Below are 14,856 nucleotides of genomic sequence, written 5' to 3'. Positions count from 1 at the left end.
TACAGGTTGATCTTGGTCTCCTCTGTCCATAGAATACTTTTCCAGAACTGAGCTGGCTTCATGAGATGTTTTTCAGCAAATTTAACTCTGGCCTGTCTATTTTTGGAATTGATGAATGGTTTGCATCTAGATGTGAACCCTTTGTATTTACTTTCATGGAGTCTTCTCTTTACTGTTGACTTAGAGACAGATACACCTACTTCACTGAGAGTGTTCTGGACTTCAGTTGATGTTGTGAACGGGTTCTTCTTCACCAAAGAAAGTATGCGGCGATCATCCACCACTGTTGTCATCCGTGGATGCCCAGGCCTTTTTGAGTTCCCAAGCTCACCAGTCAATTCCTTTTTTCTCAGAATGTACCCGACTGTTGATTTTGCTACTCCAAGCATGTCTGCCATCTCTCTGATGGATTTTTTCTTTTTTTTTCAGCCTCAGGATGTTCTGCTTCACCTCAATTGAGAGTTCCTTAGACCGCATGTTGTCTGGTCACAGCAACAGCTTCCAAATGCAAAACCACACACCTGTAATCAACCCCAGACCTTTTAACTACTTCATTGATTACAGGTTAACGAGGGAGACGCCTTCAGAGTTAATTGCAGCCCTTAGAGGCCCTTGTCCAATTACTTTTGGTCCCTTGAAAAAGAGGAGGCTATGCATTACAGAGCTATGATTCCTAAACCCTTTCTCCGATTTGGATGTGAAAACTCTCATATTGCAGCTGGGAGTGTGCACTTTCAGCCCATATTATATATATAATTGTATTTCTGAACATGTTTTTGTAAACAGCTAAAATAACAAAACTTGTGTCATTGTCCAAATATTTCTGGCCCTGACTGTATACAGTGCCTTGAAAAAGTATTTATATCCGTGAACAATTCCACATTTTTTCACACCCACGAACTTAAATGTATTTTATTTGTTATTTTATGTGATACACCAACACAAAGTACAAGTATTTGCAAAGTGCAAAGGAAATGATGCATGGTTTTCTAAAGATTTTAACAATATAAATATCAAAATTGTGCCATACATTCTAGTCCCACTGAATCAATACTTTCCAGGACCACCTTTTACTGATATTACTCTTGCAAGCCTTTTGGGGGTAAGTCTGTACTAGGTTTGCACATTTAGAGGATGACATTTTTGCCTATTCTTCTTTGCAAAATAATTGAAGTTCAGTCAGATTTTAATGTCTGAACTGAAAATCTCTCAGTCATCTTATTGGGGTCACATGAGTCAGTTGGGGGAAAGGTCTGTTCAAGACTTGTTTTAGGTTGGGCACTAACATTTCTTTTGCTTTGTGTCTTTCAGATGTATATCTTATGGGTAAGGCCTTGTGCGCACACTGCGTTTTTACCTGCGGTTTTGCTGCAGAAATTTCTTGAGAAATGTTTGTAATCTTTCTGCAGACATTTCCCAGCAAAACCTATGGGAAAAAAAATAGCTGTGCGCACGCTGCGTTTTTTTCTCAAAAACATTCTTTCTGCAGAATTTCTTGAGAAAATTTCTTGAGAAAATGTGCATGTCACTTCTTTTCCGCAGGTACCTGCGGTATTTCACTCCATTCACTGTAATGTAATCGCGAAATACCGCGGGTATACCGCAGGTAGCAAATGATGTGCGGTATACCCTCGGTATAGCCGCAGTTTACCTGCGGTAATGTTCATCACTACCCTGCGTTTTGCATGGAAGTGATGTCATTATCACAGGAAGAGGAAGCGAAGCAAAGAGTAAACACACATATATCAGACACAGACATATAGTAAACACACATCACACTCACACACAGACATGTAGAATACACATAGAAATCAAACGTACATATAAAAAAAAAACGTGGGTTCCACTGTATTTTTACCGTCCAGCCGAGGTAAGCACACAGCGGCAGCCCGGTATTCTCAGGCTGGGGAGGGCGAGGGCCAGGGTTAATGCCCCCCACCTCCCACAGCCGAGAATATCAGCCCGCAGCTGCCCCGGGCAATATCCATTATGCGGCAGTCCCGGAGTGTCCCCGGCTCTTCCAGATTGCCGTGATGCGGTGGCAATCCAGGTAATAAGGAGCTAAATGGCAGCGGAACACTGCCATTTAAGTTCAGACTTAATCATGGCAGCGTCTATGAGACAGCTTTCATGATTAACTCGTAAGTAAAGTGAATAAGCACATACCAAAAAATCCTTTATTTTAAATAAAAGACAAAAAAGCCCCCTCTTTCACCCCTTTAATACACCCCCCAACACACTGCTCTGGCGTAAACCACGCAGGTCCCACGACGCTTGCATCCAGCCGCGACTGACACTGTACAGAATGCAGCCTCGTAACGAGACTACAGAGAGGTAATTACAAGTCATTTCTCACGGCCGGTAATGTGAACACACTACCGACCGTGAGAACTGCAGTGTCCTCACAGGGACTCTATCTATTGACTTATAGAGGACAGATCAATCTATTGATTATCTATCCATCTATCTATCCTTCTATCTATCTATCTATTTTCTATCTATCTATCTATCCATTATCTATCTAGCCATTCATTTATCAATCTATCTATCCATTTATCTATACATTATCTATCTATCTATCCATTTATCTATCTATTTTTTTTCTGTTTTTTTTTCTTTTTCAACATGTTTTATTTATATATTATTGCAGTTACAGCATAAAAAAACCGCAGGGGCCAACCTGCGGAAAAATCGCGGCAAAACCGCATGCGTTTTTCCCGCGGTTTTGGTGCGTTTTTTTTTATCGTAGATGCGGTAATCTTCAACTCCCAGAAGTTTCTCAAGAAATTTTCTTGAGAAAAATCACTTTTCTAGTGCACATTTAGGCTTACAGAGTGTAATTGTGCATTCTGTTTCATCCATGTAGAGACTAAGAGTACAAGCTATAATTGTTCAGTCCGTATCCTGTCCTGACGGTGTGGCCAGACCATTTGGTTTTCTTTCTACCTTTATTTCCTACTTCTTGCAATATCTGAGTCTAGAGAAGACCATACTTGTTCTTTAGCTTGTGAGTAAGCTCAGTCTGTAACTGAATTAACCAGGGTGTCCAGGATGCTTGTCTAAACCCTCCAGATCCAGAGGTCGTAGAAGGATCAATGTTTGACAGACGGTCTCCACTTGGGAGTTTCTCCCAGATGGGTTGCCACCTAAAAAAAGAGTCTTCCAGCATGAGAATCTGCTTTGATCAGGCCATAGTTTCCCTTCTTCAGGCAGGGATGATTGTAGGAGTTCCTTTTTCAGAGTACTCCAGGGGTTTTTATTCAAACGTATTCGTTACCCCAAAAATGACAGCTTGGCTTTGTCGCTTCAAAATGGAATCGCTTCTGTCTCTGATCGCATCCATGGAAACCAGGGAATGCCTTTCATCCATAGATATTCAGGACGCTTATCTGCATGTATCAAACTTTCTGGACCATCAATGTTTTCTCCACTTTGCAGTCAGGCAGGATCACTCTCAATTCAGGGAACTCCCACTCAGGCTGACCACAGCATTTTGGCCCCAAAATTGGCACTGCTACGGTCCAGGGGGATAATTATCTTTCCCTATCTTGACCGTATTCTTGTCAATGCACTATCCTTTGCTCAGAATCTGGAAAGTCTACAGATCATTTTTCAGACCCTGGAGCATTTCGGTTGGGTTGTCAACAGAACAAAGTCTGTTTTGGTCCTAACTGAATGGTTACAATTTTTTGGGTATGGTGTTCGACATTGTTCAGGCATCAGTATTTTTCCAGAGGAGAATAGACCATGTTTTCATTTGTCCATCACGACCTTGAGATGTCCGGGCAAGCATCCCCTTCAGTTCTGAATGAAAGTCTTGGGGAAAATGGTGACCGCTTTCAACGTGGTTCCGTTTACTTATTTTTGGTCAAGATTCTGCAGGAAAAGCTTCTAGTTTCTTGTGACATCAATACAGTCCCTCAATCGGCCAGTCCATCTCACCCTTTGCTGTCGTCAGTTAGTCAAGAGGTGGCTAACATCTCCCCTTTGTAACGCTCTCCATTGTAGATGGTAAAGCTGGGAGCAGAAGTAGACCACTGGGGGACCCGAGGCTTAACCTTTAGTGAGAGGGGCTTGACTAGACTAAGCACCCACTGTGAGGCAGATGCCAGGTATAACTCCTGGGGCAGTGACCCCCGGGACTGTGGCAGCTGACCCCCAGGGCAGTAAGGACATGGGGGCAAACAGGAAGAGTCTCTCTAGAGCAGCTTAGAACCACCAGGAAGTCTGAGGTTGGGGGCATAGTCAGTAGTAAAGTTGGGACCACCAGAGTAGCTGATGCAGATGGCACGGCCGGGCTGGACGGATACTGACATATAGACGGGAGCGCAAGATAGGCAAGGACACTGTACATTGTAACGGGATGTACAGCGGACATGGGGGCGTGACAACTAGCTGGCTAGGGAATTAACCACTAACCAACTAATCACATTGATCAGGCACCTCCCCTAGTGGAAGAGTGCTTTAAGTACCCAATGTCTCTCAGCGAAAGGCTGAGAGGCACTTTCAGGGAATGACGCTCTGGCTCTTTAAGAGAAGGGCAGTGGTGCGCGTGCATGCCCTAGGAGCACTCACGGAGGGCCTGTGCGGTGTGCACAGGTCTCTAGGGAGAGAAGCAGGAAACACCCACGTAGCGTGAGTGAGCATCCCTGCAGGGAGGAGGGCGAGCAATGCAGGGACGCCGGCGCTACACCCTGTTACTTCTGGGCTGCTCCTTTTGCCCCATTGAAAGGCGGGTGGTTACCACAGATGCCAGCCTTTCCAGCTGGGAAATGGTCTTCCTTCATTTGACTGTCCAGGGAGTTTAGAGCAGCCAAGAGAGACTTCTCCTATCAATGTGTTAGAACTCAGAGCAGTTTGTCTAGGCCTTTTACATTGGCAGCACTTAGGGTTGCCGAACAGAATCTAGTCGGATAATGCTACTACAGTGGCCTATAGCAATCACCAAGGAGGCACACAAAGCTCATCAGCCATGATGGAGGTCACAGAAATTTTAGATTGGGGAGAAGACAGGATTCCATTAATGTCAGCGGCTCATATACCAGGGGTGGACAATTGGGAGGCGGACTTTTCAAGTGGCCAGAGGCTTCCCGTGAGGGAGTGGTCTCTTCACGCGGAGGTGTTTGAGCAAATTTGTCAACAGTGGGGCAATCTGGATATCAATCTCTTCGCATTCGACTGAACCACAATGTGCTGAAATTTGTGACATGCAGGGACCTTCAAGCTTTCACAATCAATGCGTTAGTAATTTCTTGGTCCCAGTTCTCTCTGCCTCTATTTCTATCTCATTTCCACCTCTTTGGCTTCTACCTAGACTTCTCAAGAATATCAGAGTAGAAAATAAGCATGTTCCAGTCATTCTCATTGTAGCGCCGGTGTTCCCTGCTCCCCTCGCTTCCCCCCCCCACAGGGAAATGCACTTACTCACCGCTGCGGCTAGCTCTCACCATGCTACCTGGCATCACCGCGCTACCTGGCATCACCGCGCTACCTGGCATCACCGCTCTCCTCCACATGGGTGCTCCCTGGTTCTTAGTCCCTGGGTCTGTGCTCACAGCACAGGTCCTCTGGGAGTGCTTCTATGGCATGCACGTGCACCGCTACCCTTCTCTTAAAGAGTCAGCACACCATTTCCTGGGAGTGCCTCTCAGCCTATCGCTGAGAGGCACTGGGTACTTAAGGCACTCTCCCACTAAGGGAGGTGCCTGATCAAGGCATTCAGTTAGTTAATGGTGCTTTGTCCTAGCCAGCTAGTTGTCAGGTCCCCTTGTCCGCTGTGCTTCTTTTACAGTGTACAGTGCCTTGCCTGTCTCTCGGTCCTGTCGGTACCCTGTGTCTGTCTTCCTTGGCCATGCCACCAGACTCGGCTAACCTGTAGGTTCTTGCTATACTAGAGACTGTGTCCATCCACCCCAGCCGTGCCATCAGCCTCAGCTAATCCGGAGGTCCATGCTATACCAGGGGCTTTGTCCGTCCTCCCCGGCTGTGTCATCAGCCTCAACAACATCGGAGGCCCTCGCCATACTAGAGACTGTGTCTGTCCACCCCGACTGTGCTATGAGCCTCAGCTACCCTGCAGGTCCATGTTATAGTAGAGACTGTGTCCATCCACCCTGGCCGTTCCATTAGCCTTAACTACCCCAGAGGCCCTTGCCATACTAGGGGCTGTGTCCGTCCATCCCGGCTATACTACCAGCCTCAGCTACCCCGGAGGTCCTTGCTACACTAGTGACTGTGTCCACCTGTCCCCATGTCCATCCCTGCCCTAGGCTTCAGCTGCCACAGTCCCAGTCTCAGCCCTGGGAGTGGTACTTGGCATCTGCCTCGCAGTTGGTGCTAAGTCAAGCCCCTCTTATTAAGTGTAAACCCGGGGTCCCCCTGTAGTCCAGTTGGTCCACTCCTGCTCGCCACTTTACCATCTTTTACGGCAAGCGTTACATTAATTTCTCCAGACTGCCCTGGAGAGCTTGGTATTGAAAGGTGGTCAATCTCCTGGCGGATGTCCCATAGGCTCTTTTGATTTTCCCAGACCATCTTTTCCAGGATCCATTTTTCCATCCTAATTTACGAGCACTCATTTTGATGACGGGGCTGTTGAAATTGTGATTTTTATGGGTGTAGGCCTGTATTAATCCATTATTCAGACCATGTCTAGGGCCCGGAAGCCATCTTTATTAAGAGTCTATCATCGCATATGGAGGGCTTATTTTCGTTGGTGTGAGTTTATCAGTAATTTACCAATGTTTTTTTTCTGTGTCTGATCTCCTTCTTGCAGTCCGGATTGAAGGCAGGGCTTGTGCTTAGTTCCCTCAAGGTTCAGATGTTCACCCTGACTATTTTGTTTCAAAAGGACTTGGCTACTAAACCTCGGGTTAAGACTATGCTCCATAAGTGGCACACGTGTGACCACCCTATCAAGCTCACTTGGAGCCTTGGGATCTGAATCTCGTTTTGGAAGTTCTCCACCTTTTGAGCCTATCAGAGAGATTGCTACAGGTTTTTTTTTCTTATGAGGTTGCTTTCCTTATAGTCATCACTTTGATTAGGAGAGTCTCGGAGCTTGCGGCTCTGTCGTGTCACACTCCCTACCTTGTTATGAATCAAGATAAGATAGTGTTGAGGCCAATTCCGTCTTTTCTGCCAATGGTGGTCTCGAGTTTTCACTTAAATGAAGATGTTATTTCGACTGACACCATCTCCTCCTATTGAGAAGACTCTGCACTGTTTACACGTCGTTAGAGCTGTAAAGTACTATTTATCGGCCATGGCCTCATTCAGGCGATTTTTTTGTTTATTATACCAGAGGGCCCTCGTAGGGGCCAGGCTGCTTCTAAAGCAACCATTGCCTGCTGGATCAAGACTGCTATTATCCTAGCCTATGGTGCCAAATCAAGGGCGGCTCCATTTAGGGATACAGCAGTGGAAGCTTCTTGGGTGGTAAATCATCAGGCATCGGCTTTGTAGTTCTGTAAAGCAGCTACTTTGGCATTGGTGCATACATTTACAGATTATGGGCTGGTACGAGCATGGCGTTGGTGATGTCATGCACAGCGCCGACCTCGCCAGCGCCATGCTCGTACCCGCCCATAATCTCACGTCTGCACATTTAGCTTACAAGCGCGAGCTAGGGCAGCTATGTTTTCTGCTCTGGCCACGATATGGCAGAGCGAACTGCGCCTGCGCGAGCAGACCTAACTGCACAAGCGCGAGATTTGAAAATGCGACGATGAGGATGACGGAGGGCGTCATCCCGTCAATCATGCAAGGAGGACGGCGATCAGCGGCAGGAGGTGCATAAAGGAGCAGAAAATGAGCCCGCACATCTGGCCAACCAAGGTAATTAGCATACCTAACGGCCAAATTATTTTTGGGGTCTGGAAGGGGAGTCAGGGCAAAGGTGCACTTTCATAGAATGCAGCCCAGGAGCTGCAGAAGGTGATTCTTTTAGTTTAATAGGGAAAAATCTGGTGACAGGTTCCCTTTAATTATTTTTCCTTCCTTTCTTTCTTTCTCCTCTTACTACTTTCTCACAAAACTGAAAAAGCCTGACTCTGGCAGATGAGGTATAGCCTGCCGGGGAGTAGCCAGTTTTATCTAGATGCAATAATAGTGTCAGCCGCCAGGTGGCAGCTGGCTATCCCATGATTCTATGTCCCCCAATGAAGACCACGATAAACTGATTTGAAGATGAGGACTAAAATCTTCAAGTCTTGCCACAGATACTCAATGGAATTTAGGTCTGGACTTTGCCTAGGCCATTCAAGCACATGAATATGCTTTGTTCTAAACCCTTCCATTGTAGCTCTGGCTGTATGTTTAGGGTCATTGTTCTACTGGTGGTGAACTTATACCCCAGTCTCAAGTCTTTTACAGCCTCTAACAAGTTTTCCTCTAGTATTGCCCTGTATTTAGCTCCATTTTTCTTCCCATGAACTCTAACCAGCTTACCTCTCTCTGCTGGGTAAAAGCATCCCCATAGCATGATACTGCCACCACTATGTTTGATGGTGCTTATACGCTGTTGATTTACTGCCACACTTAGTGTTTTGTCTTTAGCCCAAAAAGTTCTTCTTTGGTCTCATCTACAAACCTGCAAGAGGAACGTCTTATGACTTGATTTCAAAATTAGCTTTCTTTTTGCCACTCTTCTATAAAATCTAGACTTAAGTATACAACTAGTTGATGTCATGTTGAGAGATTGTCCTACTCAGCTGTGGATCTCTGCAGTTTCTCCAGAGTGACCATGGGCTGCATCTCTAATTAGTGCTCTCCTTGTTTGAGATGTCAGTTTAGCTGGACAGACATGCCTTGGTAGGTTTGCAATTGTGCTGTACTACTTTAAATTTTTTGTATCATGGATTGAAAAGTGCTTCTCGACATGTTCACATGACGCACACCACCAGGTCCAGGCGGGTCAGTTAGCACTATGAGTACATAACACATGTCTTCTCAAGGTAGGTGAGAGTCTGATGTGTTGTGGCAGGGCATTCCAGAGTATGGGGGAGGCACGCAAGAAATCTTAGATGCGATGGTGGGAAGAGGAGATGAGAGGGGAGTAGAGAAGGAGATCTTGTGAGGATTGAAGGTTACGTGCAGGTTTAGTATCGGGAGACTAGGTCACAGATCTAGGGAAGAGACAGGTTGTGGATGGCTTTGTAGGGCATGGTTAGGGTTTTAAACTGAAGTTGTTGGGCAATGGGAAGCCAGTGAAGGGATTGGTAGAGAGGAGAGGTCGGGGAGTAGTGGGGGGACAGGTGGATTAGCTGGGTAGCATAGTTTAGAATAGATTGTAGGGGTGCGAGACTGTTAGAAGGGAGGCTGCAGAGCAGGAGGTTGCAATAATCCAGGCGGGAGATAAGGGCATGTACTAAGGTTTTTGCAGCTTCTTGGGAAAAAAATGTACGGATCCAGGAAATATTTTTGAGTTGGAGGTAGCAGGAGGTGGAGAGTGCTTGGATATGTGGCTTGAAAGAGAGAGCAGAGTCTAGAGTTACTCCCAGACAGCGAGCATGTGGGACTGGGGAAAGTGAGCAGCCATTGACATTGATGGATGTGTGGGGGGGTTGAGTGAGGAGGAGGAAAGATAATGAATTCTGTTTTGTCCATGTTCAGTTTTAGGAATCGAGCAGAGAAAAAGGATGAAATAGCAGACAGATATTGTGGGATTCTGGTTAGTAAGGAGTTAATGTCAGGTCCAGAGAGGTAGAACTGCGTATCATCAGCGTAGAGATCTTATTGAAAGCCGTGGGACTCTAGTTGTCCCAGGCCGAATGTTTAGATGGAGAACAGCAGGGCTCCTAGAACTGAACCTTGGGGGACCCCGACAGATAGGGGGTGAGATGAGGAGGTGGTGTGAGAGTGGGAGACGCTGAAAGTTCGGTCGGTTAAGTATGAGGAGATCCAGGATAGGGCCAAGTCTGTGATGCCCAAAGATGAGAGAATTTGTAGTAGAAGGGAGTGGTCTAATGTTTCAAAGGCAGAGGACAGGTCCAGGAGGAGGAGGACAGAGTAGTATCGCTTGGCTTTGGCGGTTAGTAAGTCATTAGTGACTTTAGTTAGAGTTGTTTCAGTGGAATGATGTGGTCGGAAGCCAGATTGTAGACAGTCAAAGAGGGAGCAGGAAGAAAGGTACGAGGACAATTCAAGATGGACATGCTGTTCCAGTAGTTTTGAGGCATAGGGCAGAAGTGATATGGGACGATAGTTTGACACAGAGGAAGGGTCAAGAAAGGGCTTTTTGAGGATGGGTGTAATGGAGGCATGTTTAAAGCATGAAGGGAAAACACCAGTTGTTAGTGATAGGTTGAAGAGATGTGTTAGGGTCGGGAAAAAGACTGTGGTGAGATTGAGGATGAGGAGGGATTGGAGTGGATCAAGCGGACAGGTGGTGGGATGTGATCTTGAGAGTAGAGTGGAAAGATGATCTTCGGTCATGATGGAGAAGCTGGATTTGGGGAAGAAGGCTAATAAATAAAATATGTTTTAAGTTTGTGGATGTAACGTGAAAAAATGTGGAAATTTCATGGGGTATAAATACTTTTTCAAGACACCGTAATACCAAAAATTTAATTTTTTTTACTCATTACAGATTTCCACTGATCTAATCCAGTCCTTGTGTTTCTTGGAAACAAAGTAGTCTTGTCTTCATCTTATTTGAGGTCTTCAGAAGTGGCATATTTGTAAAAATTCACTATAAATGCTTATGTGCAGTATTTTATGGACAGTTGTTAAGATGTGTTGCATTTATCAGAGCTGTTATCTGAAGTTCTGTCAATTAGCTGTTTCTGATTCAGGTAACTTTGCTGAACTTATCCTCTGTAGCAGAGCAAATTCTTGGTATTCATTTCCTGGGGCAGTCCTTATGAGAGCCCATTTCATGATAGCAATTGATAGTTTTCAGGAATTCATTTGAGCATACCTTCAAGCTTCTGGCAATTTTCCAGAATGAATGACATTTGCATCTTAAAGATGAATGCTTAGGGGGTGGAAAGCTGTCATTATAGTACAAGTGGGGTATTTTGAGGAACTTCTAATGTAACATTTTTTTAGTTCTTGTCTCCATATGTGCCTGTTCTTGGTTTTGCTGCTTTCGGTCAGAATCTACAATGTGCACATTCCAATCAGAAGAAGGAAGATCACTGCATGAACAAATTAGTATTTGATTAGTATTGGACATGCAGAGATTATGTGTGATGATTGCTTTTTTTCCCTAGGTGATCTGCCTCAGCACCTTCAGGTTATGATCAATCTTCTTCGGTCTGAAGATCGCATCAAACTGGTAAGTCATTGCTTCAAAATGAGTTTGAGCCTCCATTAATGTGATCATTCTGGTCAATGGTATAGTTAAAGGGAGTCTGTTACCCCTAAATTCAAATTAAGCCATTTACAAATGCATATAGGTCAGCCGCAGCTATCACTTCCTCTTGATTTCCTATACATCTGAGGGTGGTGACAGTGAAGCCGGCGGGGATTAGGTGCGAGGCTCTCTTGACGTAAGAACCTCACGTGAGCAGCAGGTATCTTTTTTGTCAGTGCATCTTGAGTGCATCTAAAATGCACCAAAAATACGCCGCGGCAAAAATGCAATGAGTTTTGACTGCGTTTTTGACTAGTTTTTACCACGTTTTGTCCAATGCGTTTTTAAAGTCACATCTATTGATTGGAGGGCTCAAAAACGCGGTAAAAACGCAAAAAAGAATTGACATGCTGCATCTTGGCTGCATCTTCAAAAACGCAGCCAGGATGCAGTCAACAAAAGGTGCCCAGTGTGGACAGCAAAATCGAAATCTCATAGACGTTGCTGGGAGAAGGAAATGCATGCTTTTTGGTGCATCTTTGTGATGTCAAAAACACAGCAAAAGGTGCCCTGTATGAACTTAGCCAAAATGACATAAAATGCATTTTATCATATACTTTACTTACATTGTAGTCATCGTGAACCCTACAAGTGGTCATTGAAGGCATTGAACCCTATGCACATTCCTGTTCAAATTTTATATATGCTCAGAATCTGGGCCCATAACAATCCTGCGTTCAGTGTTTCTTAGAAATACACAATTCATCAAGCACCGAATCTCAGGTCAGAAATGTGAGAGAAAAAATATATCGCCAAGTAAATTAATGTTTCTTCCACAATGTATGTTGTGAATTCTACTCCCATAAATCAATCTTAAACCATAGAAAAAATTTGAGTAGCAAATCCACTAAAATATACGCTTTATTGAAAATTATTTTCTAAAAGAAATTAACATACATAAACAACAACACATAGATCAAATTTTACAGAGGAATTTTCAGACATAAATCCCACTAGTAGGTGAGGGGGAATCCTGGTAGAAAACGCATCCCAATCAATGAAAAAGTACCTGACTATATAAATCGGTCTCTGAGTGTGGGGTAAGACAGCGAGCACAAGTATCATAACACCACTCGAATAGCCATGATGAAAATACCCCCATCACTATGCCACACAGAACAACATATACAATGTTATTGCGTCAGCTTACCCATAATGGATGAGGAGGATCTCCCAGGAGACCCCAGCAACCCAACGCGCGTTTTGCGTGCTTGTTTTCTCAAGGGAATGTACGTTTTCCCTATTTGCCTATTCACTATTCTGTGTGGGATAGTGATATGGGTATTTTCATTATGGCTATTCTAGCGGTGTTATGATACTTGTGCTTGCTGCCTTAGCCCACTCAGAGACTAATTTCTATAGTTAGGTACTTGCCCATTGATTGGGATGGGTTTTCCCCCGGGATTCCCCCTCCCCTACTAGTGGGATTTATGTCTGAAAATACCTCTGTAAAATTTGACCTATGTATTGTTGTTTATGTACAGTGCTGGCCAAAAGTATTGGCACCCCTGTAATTCTGTCAGATAATACTCACTTTCTTCTTGAAAATGATTGCAATCACAAATTCTTTGGTATTATTATCTTCATTTAATTTGCTTGCAATGAAAAAACACAAAAGAGAATGAAACAAAAATCAAATCATTGATCATTTCACACAAAACTCAAAAAATGGGCCAGACAAAAGTATTGGCACCCTTAGCCTAATACTTGGTTGCACAACCTTTAGCCAAAATAACTGAACAACCGCTTCCGGTAACCATCAATGAGTTTCTTACAATGCTCTGCAGGAATTTTAGACCATTTTCCTTTGGCAAACTGATCCAGGTCCCTGAGATTTGAAGGGTGCCTTCTCCAAACTGTCATTTTGAGATCTCTCCACAGGTGTTCTATGGGATTCAGGTCTGGACTCATTGCTGGCCACTTTAGTAGTCTCCAGTGCTTTCTCTCAAACCGAAGTGTGTTTTGGGTCATTGTCCTGCTGGAAGACCCATGACCTCTGAGAGAGACCCAGCTTTCTCACATTGGGCCCTACATTATGCTGCAAAATTTGTTGGTAGTCTTCAGACTTCATAATGTCATGCACGCGGTCAAGCAGTCCAGTGCCAGAGGCAGCAAAGCAACCCCAAAACATCAGGGAACCTCCGCCATGTTTGACTGTAGGGACCGTGTTCTTTTCTTTGAATGCCTCTTTTTTTTCCCCTGTAAACTCTATGTTGATGGATTTTCCCAAAAAGCTCTACTTTTGTCTCATCTGACCAGAGAACATTCTTCCAAAACTTTTCAGGCTTTCTTAGGTAAGTTTTGGCAAACTCCAGCCTGGCTTTTTTATGTCTCGGGGTAAGAAGTGGGGTCTTCCTGGGTATCCTACCATACAGTCCCTTTTCATTCAGACGCCGACGGATAGTACGGGTTGACACTGTTGTACCCTCGGACTGCAGGGCAGCTTGAACTTGTTTGGATGTTAGTCGAGGTTCTTTATCCACCATCCGCACAATCTTGTGTTGAAATCTCTCGTCAATTTTTCTTTTCCTTCCACATCTAGGGAGGTTAGCCACAGTGCCATGGGCTTTAAACTTCTTGATGACACTGCGCACCGTAGACACAGGAACTTTCAGGTCTTTGGAGATGGACTTGTAGCCTTGAGATTGCTCATGCTTCCTCACAATTTGGATTCTCAAGTCCTCAGACAGTTCTTTGGTCTTCTTTCTTTTCTCCATGCTCAATGTGGTACACACAAGGACAAAGGACAAAGGACAGAGGTTGAGACAACTTTAATCCCTGTCATCTGGCTGCAAGTGTGATTTAGTTATTGCCAACACCTGTTAGGTGCCACAGGTAAGTTACAGGTGCTGTTAATTACACAAATTAAAGAAGCATCACATGATTTTTCAAACAGTGCCAATACTTTTGTCCACCCCCTTTTTTATGTTTGGTGTGGAATTATATCCAATTTGGCTTTGACAATTTTTTATTTTTTTTATTTCATTTGAAGACAAATTAAGTGTAGATAATAATACCAAAGAATTTGTGATTGCAATCATTTTCAAGAAGAAACTGAGTATTCTCTGACAGAATTGCAGGGGTGCCAATACTTTTGGCCAGCACTGTATGTTAATTTGTTTAGAAAATAATTTTCAATAAAGAGTATATTTTAGTGGATGTGTTACTCCAATTTTTTACCATGGTTTGAGATTCAGTGTCTCTTGTAGATCATTTATATTTCCACATTTTATTGACTTTGTAATGTCTAAAATTACAATTCAGATTATAGATTTAAGGAGCATGCGAGCTGTCGGTAATATTTATGACTTTGTATCATAGATGGTAGGGGGTGCTGGATTTAGCCATGGGGCACATTGAATCTTACAGTATTGATGACTTTTCTTGTAGCTGTCAAAATATTATTTTCTTTCTTTGGCATAAAGGTAAAATTAAATCGTATTACTGCTAAATATAAGAGCATCTGTTACTGTGGGAGCCTGAAATATCTACTGGGTCAG

The 14,856-nt window shown here is 44.1% G+C and overlaps 2 protein-coding genes across 2 annotated transcripts in view; both read left to right on the top strand.

Annotated features, from left to right (window-relative positions):
* Positions 1–13,982, top strand: part of LOC142248169 (protein phosphatase Slingshot homolog 1-like) — a 61,583-nt gene extending 47,601 nt beyond the window's left edge. The window contains exons 4-5 of the mRNA XM_075320025.1: positions 11,214–11,278; positions 13,899–13,982. Coding sequence (XP_075176140.1) covers positions 11,214–11,278; positions 13,899–13,907 — 74 coding nt within the window. The 3' untranslated portion in view covers positions 13,908–13,982. The remainder of the gene's footprint in view (positions 1–11,213; positions 11,279–13,898) is intronic.
* Positions 13,983–14,106: 124 nt separating this feature from the next.
* Positions 14,107–14,856, top strand: part of SSH1 (slingshot protein phosphatase 1) — a 118,268-nt gene continuing 117,518 nt past the window's right edge. Inside the window, exon 1 of the mRNA XM_075320024.1 lies at positions 14,107–14,191. The gene's annotated coding sequence lies outside the window, so the exon portion shown is untranslated. The remainder of the gene's footprint in view (positions 14,192–14,856) is intronic.

The sequence above is a fragment of the Anomaloglossus baeobatrachus genome, chromosome 1 (assembly GCF_048569485.1).
Source record: "Anomaloglossus baeobatrachus isolate aAnoBae1 chromosome 1, aAnoBae1.hap1, whole genome shotgun sequence".
Classification (NCBI taxonomy): Eukaryota; Metazoa; Chordata; class Amphibia; order Anura; family Aromobatidae; genus Anomaloglossus; species Anomaloglossus baeobatrachus.
Note: the sequence above shows the minus strand (reverse complement) of the source record. Positions and strands in the feature narration are given on the sequence as shown.